Below are 16,323 nucleotides of genomic sequence, written 5' to 3'. Positions count from 1 at the left end.
TGAAACTAGTCTTCGGAAAATAATAAATTATTGTTTTCTTTATAAATTAATATTAATAATATATAGAGCCTAGAAAAATATAGTAGCATGTAGCATAATGTCAGACTATAAACGACACCATCGATATTCGGAAAGGGTAAGGAGGGGAGGCCCCTCCTGAAAAATGAATGTCAACCATAAATTATATATTTCACACATATAATTTTATTTCAGTCACAGCAAATTATGTTAATTATTGTAAGGGCATTGCATAAAAATGTTAAACTTCAAATTGAATTAGTATCTTCTGAGGAGGCAACTCTATTAAGGGGGAAATATGCCTAGTTTACCCTCACCCCCTGGAAAAAATACTTTGCTTAATCCTCCCTGGTGGAAAGAAATACTGCGGACGTCCCTGAACAACACTTTTTCTAAACATGAGGTTTGCAACGCTGCTGTAAGCCTCTGGCCGAAGGTTTACAGACCTAGGGTTCTGGCCCGCTCTTCTCCACGCAGATAGGGTAGGCAGAGAGAAGGAAGGTAGGCACTGCTCGCTCGCGGTCAGCAACTTGTAAGGCAAAATTCAGAAGGCTTACAGCTTCCCACAGGCAGAAGGCGGGAGTTTTCCCATGTGCTGTGCCGCCTTGTGCTGAAGTGTTGCAATCTAACAAACAGGATCTTGAACACTGGTGTCGACCCGAGTTGAACTTTTAACTTGTTTACGAATTTTGCCACATAATTACATACATTTTACTAGATGTATCAAACTGTAAGCCCGGCTTACATGGCTTACATGGACGCTCCGCGCCTGGTGAGCAATATGTAAATTTGCACCACAACATATATGTTCATAAATGTTTAGATATTCATGTTTCATATACTTCAGCATGTTATCCCAGAAGTCCCATGTTCGAATCCTGGATTAGAGATGGAGGACTATTTTTTATCCATTTCACCACTCCCTTTATTTCTCATTCTCGTGATAAACCCAGATGGGCAAACAAATTACTAAAAATAGCCAAGATAGAGCTAGGAATAGAAAAGTCGATCATACCACAGCAAAGCATCCAGTGACCTCATGATATCCCCTGAACCAAATTCTTCATGAACTCCACAGCTTTGCCTACAAAATTGAATAGGTATTAGATTGCAGATTCGATCCAGTATGAAATAAATCCTTTATGTAATAGATGGAACAAAGTAAGCAGTACTCAATAAACATCAGTTGACAGGCATACTGTTAAAACTACCAATAATTTGACTGATCTATCTGTAAATAGCCTGTAATTTAGTGCCAAATTCTACCATTTTGTCATAATTTTTATGAATATTAAAGCATAGCTCATACATATTTTATGTTTGAGTATATGCGCTTGCATGATATTGATTACATTAACAATATTAAGTTATGTTACCAATTATCATAACAAATTCCAATTGTTTAATACAACCTAAAGCATTCCCCTTATTTTCAAATTAAGACCCATTTTTTTTAATAGTCAATTTTGGCAGAGGACCTACCTTAAAACAGAACAAAGAGTCCTTTGAATTAACTAAAATTACACAACTAACTACTCCACAAAAAACAACTTAAAAATACTAAACCATTGTCTTTGTTCCATTTTAACTTGCCCATTTTGACTTTTAGGAAGAAGAAACCCAACTTAAAGTGCGATACCCTCGGCTAATCAGTAGGAAGTGATTTTCCTTCCAGAGCCTCACTCTTCTGCGACCTTTCATACTTTATAGTCATGCTCCTTGCATAACCAAAGCCATCTAGTGGTGCAACAACATACCAATTCTTTGATAATGCCACTGCATATGGTTATAAGGCCAAGTTTATATATTTTAGAAGTCAATAGTTGAAGGATAATACAAACATAGGTGATAGTACACTTGACGTATGCAAACCATGGACTGTGTTTACCCACAGGTCCACATTTATATATGTGGAGGCCTGGGTTTAACAACATCATGAGCCCCTACATAATTTAACATATAACTTTTTTATATTTTTGGCACACCACTTGTTTTCCATTTTGTGAGCCTTTTCAAAGCATCTTTACCCAGTGGTGGCCCCTTTAGAAATGGAGGTTCAAGGTTGTAATCCACTTCTAACAGACCTGCTCACACACCTGACAAGTTTACGTACACATTACTTTACATTAATCATACCTGTTATACATTGAGCCGTTCTTCTTAAAATCCAAGGAGAGAGAATAAGAATTTATATTTTGTTCTGTGATAAATTAAACTTGAATTCAGTCAAAACCAGCTACAATTAGGAAGAAAGACACCTAAAAATGAAGCGGACATATGATTAGCCTATATCTAAAACATTGATTGAAAAATGAAATTACAATAATTTATTAATTTTACTTTGGATATATTGAAAATAAAAGAGAAGGTAAAATGTTACTGATTAAAACCATGGTGTGTCAAAGGAAGGTTGATACAGTTAGATGCCACAATTGCTTTAAACATCCTTTAAAAAGATTGGAGGGAGGGGAGCTGGTACATGAAAAAATGTTGAACATACACATTAGTAATTTTGTCGGGAGAATTATGGCAATGACCAAGTGTTATTTGACTTGATATTTGTTATTTAATGTTCTGTCAGTTTTGGCTAAGCACGAAGATGAGGATGAGTAATGAGAGTGATGATATGATGAAGGGACACCCAAAAAGAACATCCATGCCCATGTTGGGAGTCAAACATGGGACCCCTGCCATCACAGCATGTTGTGGTAACCACTCCACCACGGAGATTGGCTGGCTGTTACATTTTTAAAATATTAAAATGGTCAATGGTCAAGTGTTATATTATACTACCTTTTCATGTATTTGATGCATTTTTTTTAGGAAAGCTTTGTCATGGGGGAGGGGAGGTATCCTCCCTTATCATGCTACTACTAACAGAAAACTCACATCCACACTCCGTTCCTACTTCCCTCTTGATAAAATCTGTGCATGCTGCACATTGTGAAGCAATAAAACATTGCTTGCTATTTTCATAAGCTTCTAGTTTGGAACCTAGGTAGAAACTTAATACATTACCATCAATGGATGACATTCAGCAAACAATTCCATCACAATTCATTGCGTGAAATCATGCTCCACCATCACATTTCGGGCAAACAGATCAGATCTGCATTGAAAACATGCTGGATAAACATTGTGCATTTGATTTTTGCAGTGGTTCAAGGTATGATTATCATGATCACATGAGGAATGTGTGCATATAAAATATCGCAAACTTTCTTGCTGTAAGAACACTTCTCATATGATTTCCTTAACACATGAGAATCTTTTTACCTGATTTCATGCTGCTTCTTCCTGAAGAGCACTGTATGATGACATTAAGTTGAATATCATCCATTTATCTGGTTCTTATGGCATCACGATGAGCAATTGTTCAGTGACGTGCACTGAGGAGTAGCTAGTCTAGCAGAGATAGATCAATCAATCTCACATCTCAAATTATATTCAAATCACAATATTTATTGTCTTGTTACAGCCACAATTCATATGCAACACTTTCTTTTACATGCGCTTCTCGTCCATCGGTGTGATCTGCGGGCAAAGCTGGCTGGATACCCTAGCTCGCTCTTCCTCCGCCTGACCAGTTTCCAGGTAGAAATGGCCGGCCGAAGGAAAACGAAGATTTCTAACTCAACCTCCCTTGCCCCCTCCCCCCTGCTGCAATGGTTGAAAACCCAGGCTTTCAGGTCCCCCAGTCTATCTCCTATAGGACAGATAGGGGATTGGTTTCTCATAGATTTTTTTGTAAATCTTCTAAAGAACTCAGGGTAAAATTTTCTGCAGTACTTATGTTCTCTGTATTTACACAACCTTTTACATGTTGTACAATATATATGTATAACATGGTATGTAGTTTTATTATTTATGAAATGGGAACGTGTTATGTGCAGACAATAATGTTATGCTTTCTTTCTTTTTTTCTTTTTCAAATATGGAATATATAATGATTAAATTACAAATATGTGCTCAGGCTCTCTCTCACTCTCGTTTTAGTAGTTTTATTTAAATATACTACTCTTGGCCTCTAACAGTCATAAATACGGATGTATTTATTTGGTTTTTATTGTTGTTGGTTTAGTTTATTTTACTTTGCTTTTCTGCCACATTTGGTTATTGCGAAAATGAGGATGAGTGATGATATGATGAAATTGATGAAGGAACCTCATATGAACAATCCAGGCCAGGATTTGAACCCATGATGAGTGCGCATTCTTGTCCTATGTGTTGCAGTGAATAATGAAATAACTTGGAACTCAAAAAGTCAAATGAATATCATTGAAGAAACTACAAAAAAGTGTGTTGTGTTTTGTTACCTGTTTTGTTTCTGTGCACAAAGTTTACTTAAAACACCAAATCAACCAACCATGGAGGAGTGATTATCACAGTGCACTATGACACCAGGAGTTCCGTGTTCGAACTCTGACCTGGGCATGTGTTTGTCCCTTCATTAATTTTATCGTATCATCTTCACAATTAACCAAATGTGACAAAAAAGCGACGCTAAGTAACAAAAATGATATCAAATCATTGATTGATTTGGTTTATTTTACTTCGTTTTCCACCACTTTTGGTACGATAAAATTGATGAAGGGACACACACAAAGAATACCCATGGCCAAGCCGGGATTCGAACCCAGGATCTCTGGCTTAGAATCAAATCAAATCGTTTTTTATTTTCGAATGTGGGTGGGGGTTACGTGTACTTTTTTTTAGTACTCATTCATCATTTTGCAATCTTTTCCTGTTATTAACATTCTTCTTTTTTAGAAATACTGGGCCCTAAAGGGGGGAGGGATGTGGACCCAACCCACTTGATCACGCCACTGACTGTTACCCCAAGTGTCGACTTCACCGCACGTCACTGCAATTGTGTCAGCACACAACTTTTTACTCTGGTACTAGTTGTCAGTTATTTTTACCTCATCGCAGCCCTTTATGGAATTTGAAAATATAGGAACTATTTTTATTATAATTGTGTGTAAAATTCATTGTAAAAATATCAACTGTTTCTAATTGTGTGCATATAGATAGCAGAAAGAACTAAATTGCATCACACATATTTTGTAACTTACCAATCAATATATTGTAACTTCCAAAGAATTTCATTAAAACTAAAGAACACTAAAATTATACAAGGCAAGAATTTAAATAAAATAAGCCCATCCCTTGTATTTTGCCAGAGCGAATTTACAAACAAATGAACACATATCCCACAAAAAATAATCTCGAACCATACCTAATAACTATGTAGGGCATGCAAGCATAAAAATTAGAGATTTCTAGAAAACACAAACAAGTTTTAGGCTGGTAAAGATGGCTGATAGATGAGGAAACAGTTCTTAATATTGCCAGAGTTCTAAAATTTGGAAAACAAAGCAAAACAACATTAGCTTCAAATGGTGAATGGTCATGCCAACAACTGGCAAAAAAAATAATAAAAGTTGTAGTTGAATTCAGATTCAGGTTGATGCAAATGTGTTATAAAATGACATTTGATAATGGCCAATGAAAATGCTCCTGCAGTACATGGTTAAACCTTATTGTAATCCACAAAGCCACAGACATTTAGTACTAGATTAGACAGGACTCGTTTGTAGCTAAATGCACCTATGCAAGCATTATTAGACTTAGTTTTTAATCATCTTTTTCATGAAAACACATATTTACTCAACATGATAATGATCATTATGGAAGGAAAGTAAATAAAACATGATTACATAGGCAGCTCCTTGACAACTGAACCAGATAAAAGAAAATGGGTATCAATTTAACCATTTGGGGGAGATTCCTGAAGTATTTGTTTAACTTTTAGCAAGTGATTTTGGTGATATTTTGTGAAGCATATTTGTGAGAATTCATTTCTAGGAACACTTTATTGGTAAGTACTGACGGTACACAAGTAAATTACTCATGACATATTGAATCAATCTGTCGAGTCTAAATAGCAGATGTAAATATCATAATACATTTTAGGCAATATTTACATTTGTGTGTGTTCCATGTAGTTTTTTGTGAATGCTTATTTTGAACAGTATAGTGTGACATGGAAAGTTTGTGTGTCTCTACACATACAAACAATGAATTAATATATGTTGTTTATCCTACTCTCTAAGTATTTTCTGATGTTTTCCATGTGAATAAACAAAATAGAATGGAATAAATAAAAATATATATTGAGCCAGTTTTAGGTTTTGGGAAATTACCACATAACACATACTGTGCTTTCATTACATTGTCACATTTTTTTTAATAGGTTGGGTTAGGTTACCTGATACTCTTCATAAAACACTCTTGGATGAGATTCCATGGAATCGAGGAGAACAAAATTCTCAAATTAATCATACATAGAAACATTCAATGAGTATTAACATAATAAGACACTAAAGGTGTTATCGCAAAAGAGGAGAATTTACATGATCCATGAGAAGATTACTTATTATTTCATTTGCATTATTCTCAGACAAATGATGTCCTATTTTCGGTACTACTTTACTATACCGGAGACATCTATCAATGATTTATTTCACAATTTTTTACATTGCTAACGTACTCTTCTGCATTGCAGAACATTTCTTTAGGTGAAATAATGAATTTATAACGAAAATAATGTCTATTTCTTACATTAACGAGTACTTACTGTTGTTCCTTATTTCCCACAAACCATCCACAGGTAGCCCCAAAAACCATTGACGTTAGCCCAAAAATTCACGATAGCCCCACGAACCATCATGGGGACGAGGTATGCCTACTAGGTTAGGTTAGGCCTGTTAGGTTAGGTTCCATTAGCATTCCTTTCGTTCAATTTAGCATATATGGACAACATCGTGGCGGCAGCAGCAATAGAACATCGGAAATAGATTTTCATAGAAAACCACATGCATTAGCATTAAAATGGATCAAAACTACATTCCCAAACATCAACAATGCTACAGAAAATGATTTGCGTAAGTACAGTCATGTTAAAAAAATCTGTCGCATGGATTTTTTCTAAGTCCAACGTCTTACGAAATTATGTTGGTAGCTCTGAAACAAGGAAGTGTTGTGAAATATACGATCCTCCAATCAGAGTGAAGTTCGATTCGAAGGAGCAGGAGGCGTGACTCATGGTCTTGTCCACAGGAAGTTCAACCAATGCAGCATTTCCAAATATGAGATAACGTCCCCATTGGTTAAATATTGTTTCAATAATGCGAATCGGCAGAAAGATTGCGCAAAAGTTTACTTTGTCGTTTTAATTGCCTTTAATCGTTTCAAATTAGTATTAAATTGTCCCAATTATAGTGCACGAGCTTAATATAATGTATTCATGCATGTGTTTGACAATCATAGCTATATCACTCATTAGAACAATTTTCACATTGTTTTCACTACGTGAGATGACATTTCATTTACATTTACGATAAAATAGTGATTTGGGTGTAATAACAGTTTTCATTAATTAATTTAGAGATGCATTTTTATTTGTTGAGTTAATGATTAGGTTAATTCGTTATTTCTCGCAAAAAGAGGGAACCACAGCTGAAGGAAAATACACAACTTGTATTATTGAGGTCAAGAGTTCGTTTTAACATACTTTTTGCACACATAGGCTAATCACGACTTGGGATACATTTAAATTGGAATCTGAAACATTATGCGACCTGACTGGAACTCGGAAAAGGACACACTGATTACAAGACGTCGATACATTACCATTTGGTCTGGCGAACACCAATAATAATGAGGGGTTGTGGGAGTGGGAGAGGGGTGACGGAAAGTAGAAAATAAATAGTATTTTTGGGGGTATGTAATGTTATATTTATACACATACAAACCAAAGAAAATATTTATTTTGATACATGTGTGTGGGGGTGGGGAAGGGGGAAAAGAGAGGGACAGAAAGATATTGGGAGAGATGGGACGAAGAGGTGATTGTGGAAAATGTTTCATTTGACGTTCAGTAATAAAAACAATCAAATCAATGATGATTATCTTATAAATACCATATTTAATGTAAATTTGTTTTAAAAATGGGGGGGGAGCTGTTTGTTTTACGCAGTGCAGGATAACAAGTGGAGACACATAGTGGTTCGTATCTCACTTTAAACTGTAGGTCCAGGCCCCATTAGCTTATCTGTGTATAACGTGGATTTAGAATTCAGTAGGAAATAACGTCGCTCTAGTATTTTGGATTTTAGATGCGTTGAGACCACTAAAATTTCCAATTCTTATAATAAGAAACCTGTCCTCATATCCATTTTGAAAGAGAGAGAGTTAATTGTATAATCTTTCGTTGTTAGTTTCAAAGAAGACTAATTCAAATAGTAACAATGGGAACGTATAAAGCTTACGAAAAGTTTTTGCCACCGTGGGGATTTGAACCTACGACCATTAGAGTGACAGCCCAGTGCGAAAACCACTACCCCACGAATTCGTTCCTTCTTACAGCATGATTATGAGTTAAGACCAATTCGTTCAATATGCATTAGAAATGTAATCTCCACCCGCCTCTTTATAAACAACACACCCATTGTAGTTGGGCCAACGTTGGGAAATAGTTGGTTGGGAGATTGATAGCAAGGCGGACATCGCCAACGTTGGCCCAACCTTTGTGTGCTACATGGGTCCTTTGTAGCAAATGAAATAAAGGTGGTATGAATGTCACAAAACATTTAAGCAAAATCTACTATATTTATGACGCAATCGTTTTACATGGAGAGGGTACAGCTTCGAGAATTGAGGTTGTGGTTTGACTGTAATTGTAGGATACCCTATAGGTATCGATAACCCAAGGCTCTAGTGTGGACTAGATTGGTTCATTTGTAGTGACGTGCTCAGGAATTTGTAAAGAGGTATGTGAATATAAAAATGTGTTAATACTTATTTTTTAAACAATGAACTCATAATTTAATATCTCTCTGTCCATCTCATTATCCTACTTAGGAACTAATTAGTATTGCAGGAGTCATACTGAAAAGAAATGTCACGTGACAATGACGAGAAATTAAATTTACGGAAGGAATAGTTTTCATATTTTAAAACCTCGAAAGGCCATGAGCTATCTCCCGACTGTCAGTCTCCCTTTCACAATCCTACCTAGAGTTATCTTCAACTGGCAACGAGATGACGTTGGTCAGCACGTCGAACCCTCAGCCGTTATAGAAGATATCTGAAACCAGGTTACACCAGTCACTCGTAGCTCCCCAATTTCCTCAAGATGGTGGGTTGCCACCGGTCCTATATAGATAACAGGCCGAGAACCCAGGACGACTCGAATCCATGCCGTCCCACTGCAGTCGGAGTCCAAAGCACAGAGTCTTAGACCGCAATGCTACGAAGGAGGAGAGTTTTCATATTTTGTTTCTTATAAATGTCGACAATACATTAAATATATTATGCACCAAAAATTAGTGTCAAGAAATAGCCAGTTCTATAAGAGATTCGAACCTTCGATCTTCACTCAACTTGGCCGCTATTTTTAACAATTTCCCATTTTCTCACTCAATAACCTTCGTTGAACATTTGTCGTAAGAGTCGTTAGCAATCTTGTAAACCTTATTAACCTATCTGCTGTCTATCACAAATGTATTTTACAACCTAGAGTAGATTTTGATGTCTGGAATTTAGAACTTGACTTTTGTGGTATGTAATTCTCTACCGTCTACTATAATAAATAAATCAAAGTCTACATATCTCATATTTTGTAAATGTGAAATGTCATTGTTAAAGGTTACAAACTATTTCTTATTCCACTGTTAGTTCCAGATTTAGCCACAGCATTCTGGAAACCAGCGTGAAACGTGTTTCCCACACTTCCAAGGTCAGGTGAACCCTTATCAGTTGTATTGGATGCCTGTGAACATGTTACTTCATACGTCATGGTACTGTGGTGGATTTCTTCCCCTTCCCCTTTTACCTTGAACGGAAGTAATCCCCGACTGGGCACGACGAATCAATCACAGAAAAGCAGACTGTCTAGCAAATTGCATGCCATGTATTATTTCGAGTTCCTAGGTTTTGGAAAGTGAAATAAAAAAAAGTATGTAACATTAATTCATAATGGTTGACTTCTTTGGGTATTATTTCATGACTCTTTCCTACTTACTCCAATGAAACTTTTGTCTACTGTTTTCAGTAGATAAATAGGTGTTTTGAAACATCTACTGTGTTCAGATTTTCAAAGAGATATAAATACAAAAAATAATAAAGGGGTATGAAATTAATATTTACAGCCAAAATATTAAACTTAACATATTATACACTATTCTGAATAAATTAATTTCACTTGCAGTTTCTCTACTGTACTGGTTTCAGTAGATCAATAGGTGTTTTGAAACATCTATGTTAAGATTTTTTAAATTTGAATTACAATTTGTGTGCCTGAAAACTTAGGGTATTTTACACCCATCACGCTATACGGGGTCAAGCCCCTTATCATGACAAAAATAAAACCGTGTCTGAAAACTAAAATATCCTTACCTGGGTTAAAAGCTGAGCCTGTAAAGCGACAGACAGTCAGCACAAACAAGGACAACACACACGCAGTCCTACAAAGATTATACTAACAGTGGGTCCAGTCACCAGAGCCTCGTTAATCTGCAAAATGCAGTTCAGGGTGTACTACATGGAAGTGCGGTTGGTTTAAATTTTAAATAGATATAAAAACAAATTGTTAGTGAGGAGGAATAAAAAGTTATATTTACAGCTAAACACACTGCAAGGGTGTAAGGGATGACCTTCCAAGAAGTATGTAGGGGAAAGTGGGGGAATTGCGACCACCTAAGGGACATTTTAAAAATCTCAGAAACTGTACGCAGTGAAACAAAAAGAAAATGTGGGATTGAAAAAGCAATGTTTGTAGTACATCTCTGTGTATCACTTCGCTCCCTGTCGTTAATAGTTATATCTGTAAACGTCAAAAAGTAACAATGTGCGTGTGAGCGCAATTGCCCTATTGGTAGGGTAATGGCACTCAGTAATAATCCTAACAGTTAATCAATACAATTTTTGTACTATACAGAAACTATATCTTTAAGTACTTATATTTATTAATATGCAGATACAAATTAAATTAAGCACAATTTTGCACAAAAATGCACACATGGGACGCTTATTATGAGAAACGTGTTTGCACCCTTCATGTTCCCATCACAAACAGCGTGAGTGTCATTACCCGATAGGCGCCACATTATGTTATTTGTTTATCGTCTCATGAAGAACCTCAAATGTTTACTTTATAATAATTAAGAAATAAACAGGAGATACTATTATTATATCTGTAAAATTTTCAAGACTCTAGCTTAAACGTTCCATCTACTTACCTTGCACTTTTTTCCTTCCCAATTTTATAAGAAAATATGACAAATTCGTTTTTCGCACCCTGCTTCTTAAAAGTCAACTCCACATGTGCCGCCTTTTGTTTGGTGCCTCATAGTACTGGGTTCTAGATGTCAGCACAGGTTACTCTTCAATAACACCCTCCGTAACGACTACAGAGGGGTGAGCGCCATTGCCCGCTGAGCGCCATTCCCCCACCTTCCCCTACACCCAATTGTTGCTTCCACATAGTACACTCTGGACTCTGGACTTCAGTTTCTGTGTTGTCCTGTGTTTGGTCCTTGTGGGTGCTGAGTGCCTCTTTACAGCCTCAGCTTTTAACCGAATTCACAATACTTTAATATGTTAGTTACAACACGACATTACAGTTATGTTATTTTAGTTCTGGTAAGGGGCTGGACCCCGTATAAAGTGACAGGTTCAAAATAGCCTAAGTGCTGACGCACCCAAAATTTTGAATTCAAATTCAAATTCAAACACACTACATGCAATATTACATGTAGTACTGAAGAGAATATTTCACTTGTAGTTCCTCAACTGTAATTACACATTAGGCCTACTGAAAGTGTTCAGTAGGAAATCATTGATTTTGAGTAGATTTCCGAGAGACACAGTAGAGTCCTACAATTGATAACAGTAGATACTGTCTACTGTAAACAGTAGAAATTATGTAGGTTTATAACGACGATGAGAATGAAACAGAGGTAAAAACAATGATAATGAATTGCAGAAGTGACCTGGAGCAAACAGGAACGTAGAATGTCTGGCAGCGAGACGCAAGAGTTGTAGCGACAAATTTAGCTTAGAGCTCATAATTGATATTTCTACATGAGCTCAACATACAAGTTACATACAATGAGAGAATTGAATTGAGTTTACATCTCACGTGATATGAGTCAAAATTATTGTTGCACATTGAACTGTGAAGTGAATCAATATTCAATTCGATTAACTAGTGAATGGTGATGTGCTGAGATTTTGTAAGGAGATGTGCCAAATGGCTGACAGTATAATAACTTATGGACACATTGATTTAATATATTTGAACAATCTTATAACGTGCGATTTTGCATGAAATTTTATTACTTGAATCTACATCACTTCATTGCAAAGGCTAGAAGGCATTTTATGGGTTGTACAATTCTGTGTTCGATTCACCGTTCGGTTAACTCTGCGATTTTTATTTCTTATTAAACCGAAAAAATATTTATTGCATTTTACTTATTACGAAAATTCGTATATTATTTGCTTTGCGAAATGTAGAGAATATAATGTTTTTCATGCTTTTTACAAGAATACAACTATGCATGGTGAACAAAAAATAATGTAAAATAAATACTATTCACAAAAGGATGTCAATAGTATTTATTTGTTTTGTTTCTTGATAATTTTCCCTAAAATAAAAATGTATAACTTTCGCTGTACATGACATTTCGTCGAATATGACATATGGATAATTTTTATGCCAATTCTAGTAAAATGATGATAAATTCAAAAACATATTCTGAAAAATTACTTTCAAAAGTAACATTGAAAAATCATTAGAAAGGAGTGTTATTTTTTAAAATATATATATATAACATTTTTATTTCTTTAAATTATTAATTAAATACAATACTTAGTTGCTATATATAATAATAATAGGGGTAATCGAACAGAAGTCAAACCTATAATCTTCGGCGTGTAATACTGATAGCCTATCACTGAACCAATTTACCATCATAAAAAAAATTGAAGTTTCTTTCTCGGAAATTACTGGCTAGTGCACGCTGTAACCTTGTCATACGAATATCTACCCTACCACTAAAAGAAGCCACGTCACAACCTCAATTTTCGAAGCTGTAGCCTCTCCATGTAAAACTATTGCGTCGTAAATATAGTAGATTTTGCTTAAATGTTTTGTGACATTCATACCACCTTTATTTCATTTGCTACAAAGGAACGTTTGGGTGTGTTGTTTATAAAGAGGCGAGTGGGGATTACATTTCTAATGCATATTGAACGAATTGGTCTTAACTCATAATCATGCTGTAAGAAGGAACGAATTCGTGGGGTAGTGGTTTTCGCACTGGGCTGTCACTCTAATGGTCGTAGGTTCAAATCCCCACGGTGGCAAAATCTTTTCGTAAGCTTTATACGTTCCCATTGTTACTATTTGAATTAGTCTTCTTTGAAACTAACAACGAAAGATTATACAATTAACTCTCTCTCTTTCAAAATGGATATGAGGACAGGTTTCTTATTATAAGAATTGGAAATTTTAGTGGTCTCAACGCATCTAAAATCCAAAATGCTAGAGCGACGTTATTTCCTACTGAATTCTAAATCCACGTTATACACAGATAAGCTAATGGGGCCTGGACCTACAGTTTAAAGTGAGATACGAACCACTATGTGTCTCCACTTGTTATCCTGCACTGCGTAAAACAAACAGCTCCCCGCCCCCATTTTTAAAACAAATTTACATTAAATATGGTATTTATAAGATAATCATCATTGATTTGATTGTTTTTATTACTGAACGTCAAATGAAACATTTTCCACAATCACCTCTTCGTCCCATCTCTCCCAATATCTTTCTGTCCCTCTCTTTTCCCCCTTCCCCACCCCCACACACATGTATCAAAATAAATATTTTCTTTGGTTTGTATGTGTATAAATATAACATTAAATACCCCCAAAAATACTATTTATTTTCTACTTTCCGTCACCCCTCTCCCACTCCCACAACCCCTCATTATTATTGGTGTTCGCCAGACCAAGTGGTAATGTATCGACGTCTTTTAATCAGTGTGTCCTTTTCCGAGTTCCAGTCAGGTCGCATAATGTTTCAGATTCCAATTTAAATGTATCCCGAGTCGTGATTAGCCTATGTGTGCAAAAAGTATGTTAAAACGAACTCTTGACCTCAATAATACAAGTTGTGTATTTTCCTTCAGCTGTGGTTCCCTCTTTTTGCGAGAAATAACGAATTAACCTAATCATTAACTCAAAAAATAAAAATGCATCTCTAAATTAATTAATGAAAACTGTTATTACACCCAAACCACTATTTTATCGTAAATGTAAATGAAATGTCATCTCACGTAGTGAAAACAATGTGAAAATTGTTCTAATGAGTGATATAGCTATGATTGTCAAACACATGCATGAATACATTATATTAAGCTCGTGCACTATAATTGGGACAATTTAATACTAATTTGAAACGATTAAAGGCAATTAAAACGACAAAGTAAACTTTTGCGCAATCTTTCTGCCAATTCGCATTATTGAAACAATATTTAACCAATGGGGACGTTATCTCATATTTGGAAATGCTGCATTGGTTGAACTTCCTGTGGACAAGACCGTGAGTCACGCCTCCTGCTCCTACTAATCGAACTTCACTCTGATTGGAGGATCGTATATTTCACAACACTTCCTTGTTTCAGAGCTACCAACATAATTTCGTAAGACGTTGGACTTAGAAAAAATCCATGCGACAGATGTTTTGAACATGACTGTACTTTCTCCTGTAAATTTGAAGAAATCCATCTCCGGTATAGTAAAGTGTTACCCTATTTTCTGTGCTAAGCACTTCTCTTTATCAACTACTTTGTCATCTGTACAAATGCAACAACAACAAAAATATTCCCATATATTTGCACATGGGTTGCTATTACATATATTCAATGACCTCATTTTGCAAGCATCACAAAGTTTGTGAAAAATAACAAAGTTACCCTACTAACAAAACATTTCCAAGTCAAGAGACAAAAATACATTTTGTCAGATTCAATGGATTTGCCCCTGAATTCTTCCAGGCTATCTTGTTGCATGTGAATTTGCTACATGATGATCTATACATTAAAATTCTTCTATCATTACAAAGAAGTATTATATTAAACTGAGATACATGTTTGACAAAGCAAGTGTGTGTTCTCCAAAAATATTATAAGAAATGTGTTTTTTTTTTGTGACAGCCATCAATTAGAAGAAAGAAATAACACAAATTATTACTTCATTGTTATCAAGTTATTAGAATATTTGTAAGTAATTAGTAATGTATTTTTCCTTACTTTCAGATTTTGTATTCACTAATAAACAGAAATTTTGACACGTTTTTGAGCTCGGTACTGAAGATACACAAATGTTCCGAAGGTAAGAGATACAAATTATTGTGTTCTTGATATTCATGTAAAATATCTGCATACATGGCTGAAAGGATCTTTAGGGTGTAATATTTTTATGTCAGAATTATACCATTAAAATCACAGACAAATGAATTCTAATACTCTCTGTTAAAATACACTCTCACTGTCAGTGAAATTACCTGCTTCACAACACTTTTCCTTAACAGTTTCTTCTACAAAGAAAGCAAGTGTTTATCAGTAACTTCAACAGATAATGTTGCTAAAATTAATGGAAAATGGCTTTGAGTTAAATTTGTTTGACTCCTATTGACCACCACCACCAATAATAATAATTATAATAAAGGTATGTGATGGAGCATAGAGAAGCTATTGGAAATACAAAGGTGAACAGTGTGTGCATCACGCAATTGATAAAAATTAGAAAAATTTGAACATGTTGAAATGCCAAACTGAAACGTATGAGTATACCTTGGGTGATATTTACCCAGGCAATGTTTCTATGGCCCTCAGAGAGGAACTGACTAACAGCCGATTCTAGATCCAGACATGGAATGGTTCACTGGAAAGGTACTGAGAACGTACTCATCGAAAGTGATCAAAAAATATATGTCAAGATCGGTTGGGTAATTTTTACCCATACGTTTGTTCTTACAGGTTAATAAATGTATGTTACCAGATGACTGCAATGCAAAGAAACTGCATAATTTAGACATTTTTTTAAGTAGGGGATGGAGACTAAGTTTATGTTCATAAAAATCGTAATAAAATGGCAGAATAATGCACTAATAAGATATTTATAGATATTGGATTGGCCGATACTGATAGAGTACCAATTAAACTGTCCCATTCT

General features: G+C 35.4%; 2 protein-coding genes across 5 annotated transcripts in view; one reads left to right on the top strand and one right to left on the bottom strand.

Annotated features, from left to right (window-relative positions):
• The window catches only part of LOC145989437 (uncharacterized), a 34,504-nt gene extending 29,275 nt beyond the window's left edge, over positions 1-5,229 (bottom strand). For both annotated transcript variants that reach the window (XM_083124779.1, XM_083124780.1), the window contains exons 1-3: positions 5,094-5,229; positions 2,155-2,276; positions 1,034-1,102 (exon numbers count right to left, since the gene is read on the bottom strand). In XM_083124779.1, coding sequence (XP_082980905.1) covers positions 1,034-1,102; positions 2,155-2,165 — 80 coding nt within the window. In that variant the 5' untranslated portion in view covers positions 2,166-2,276; positions 5,094-5,229. The remainder of the gene's footprint in view (positions 1-1,033; positions 1,103-2,154; positions 2,277-5,093) is intronic.
• Positions 5,230-5,613: 384 nt separating this feature from the next.
• The window catches only part of LOC145989435 (katanin p60 ATPase-containing subunit A-like 1), a 40,883-nt gene continuing 30,173 nt past the window's right edge, over positions 5,614-16,323 (top strand). For all 3 annotated transcript variants that reach the window (XM_083124778.1, XM_083124777.1, XM_083124776.1), the window contains exons 1-2: positions 5,614-5,899; positions 15,405-15,480. In XM_083124778.1, coding sequence (XP_082980904.1) covers positions 15,470-15,480 — 11 coding nt within the window. In that variant the 5' untranslated portion in view covers positions 5,614-5,899; positions 15,405-15,469. The remainder of the gene's footprint in view (positions 5,900-15,404; positions 15,481-16,323) is intronic.

This window comes from Lepisma saccharinum, chromosome 6 (assembly GCF_977018435.1).
Source record: "Lepisma saccharinum chromosome 6, izLepSacc3.1, whole genome shotgun sequence".
NCBI lineage: Eukaryota > Metazoa > Arthropoda > Insecta > Zygentoma > Lepismatidae > Lepisma > Lepisma saccharinum.
The sequence above is the reverse complement of the archived record's forward strand: the minus strand, read 5'-3'. Positions and strand labels throughout refer to the sequence as shown.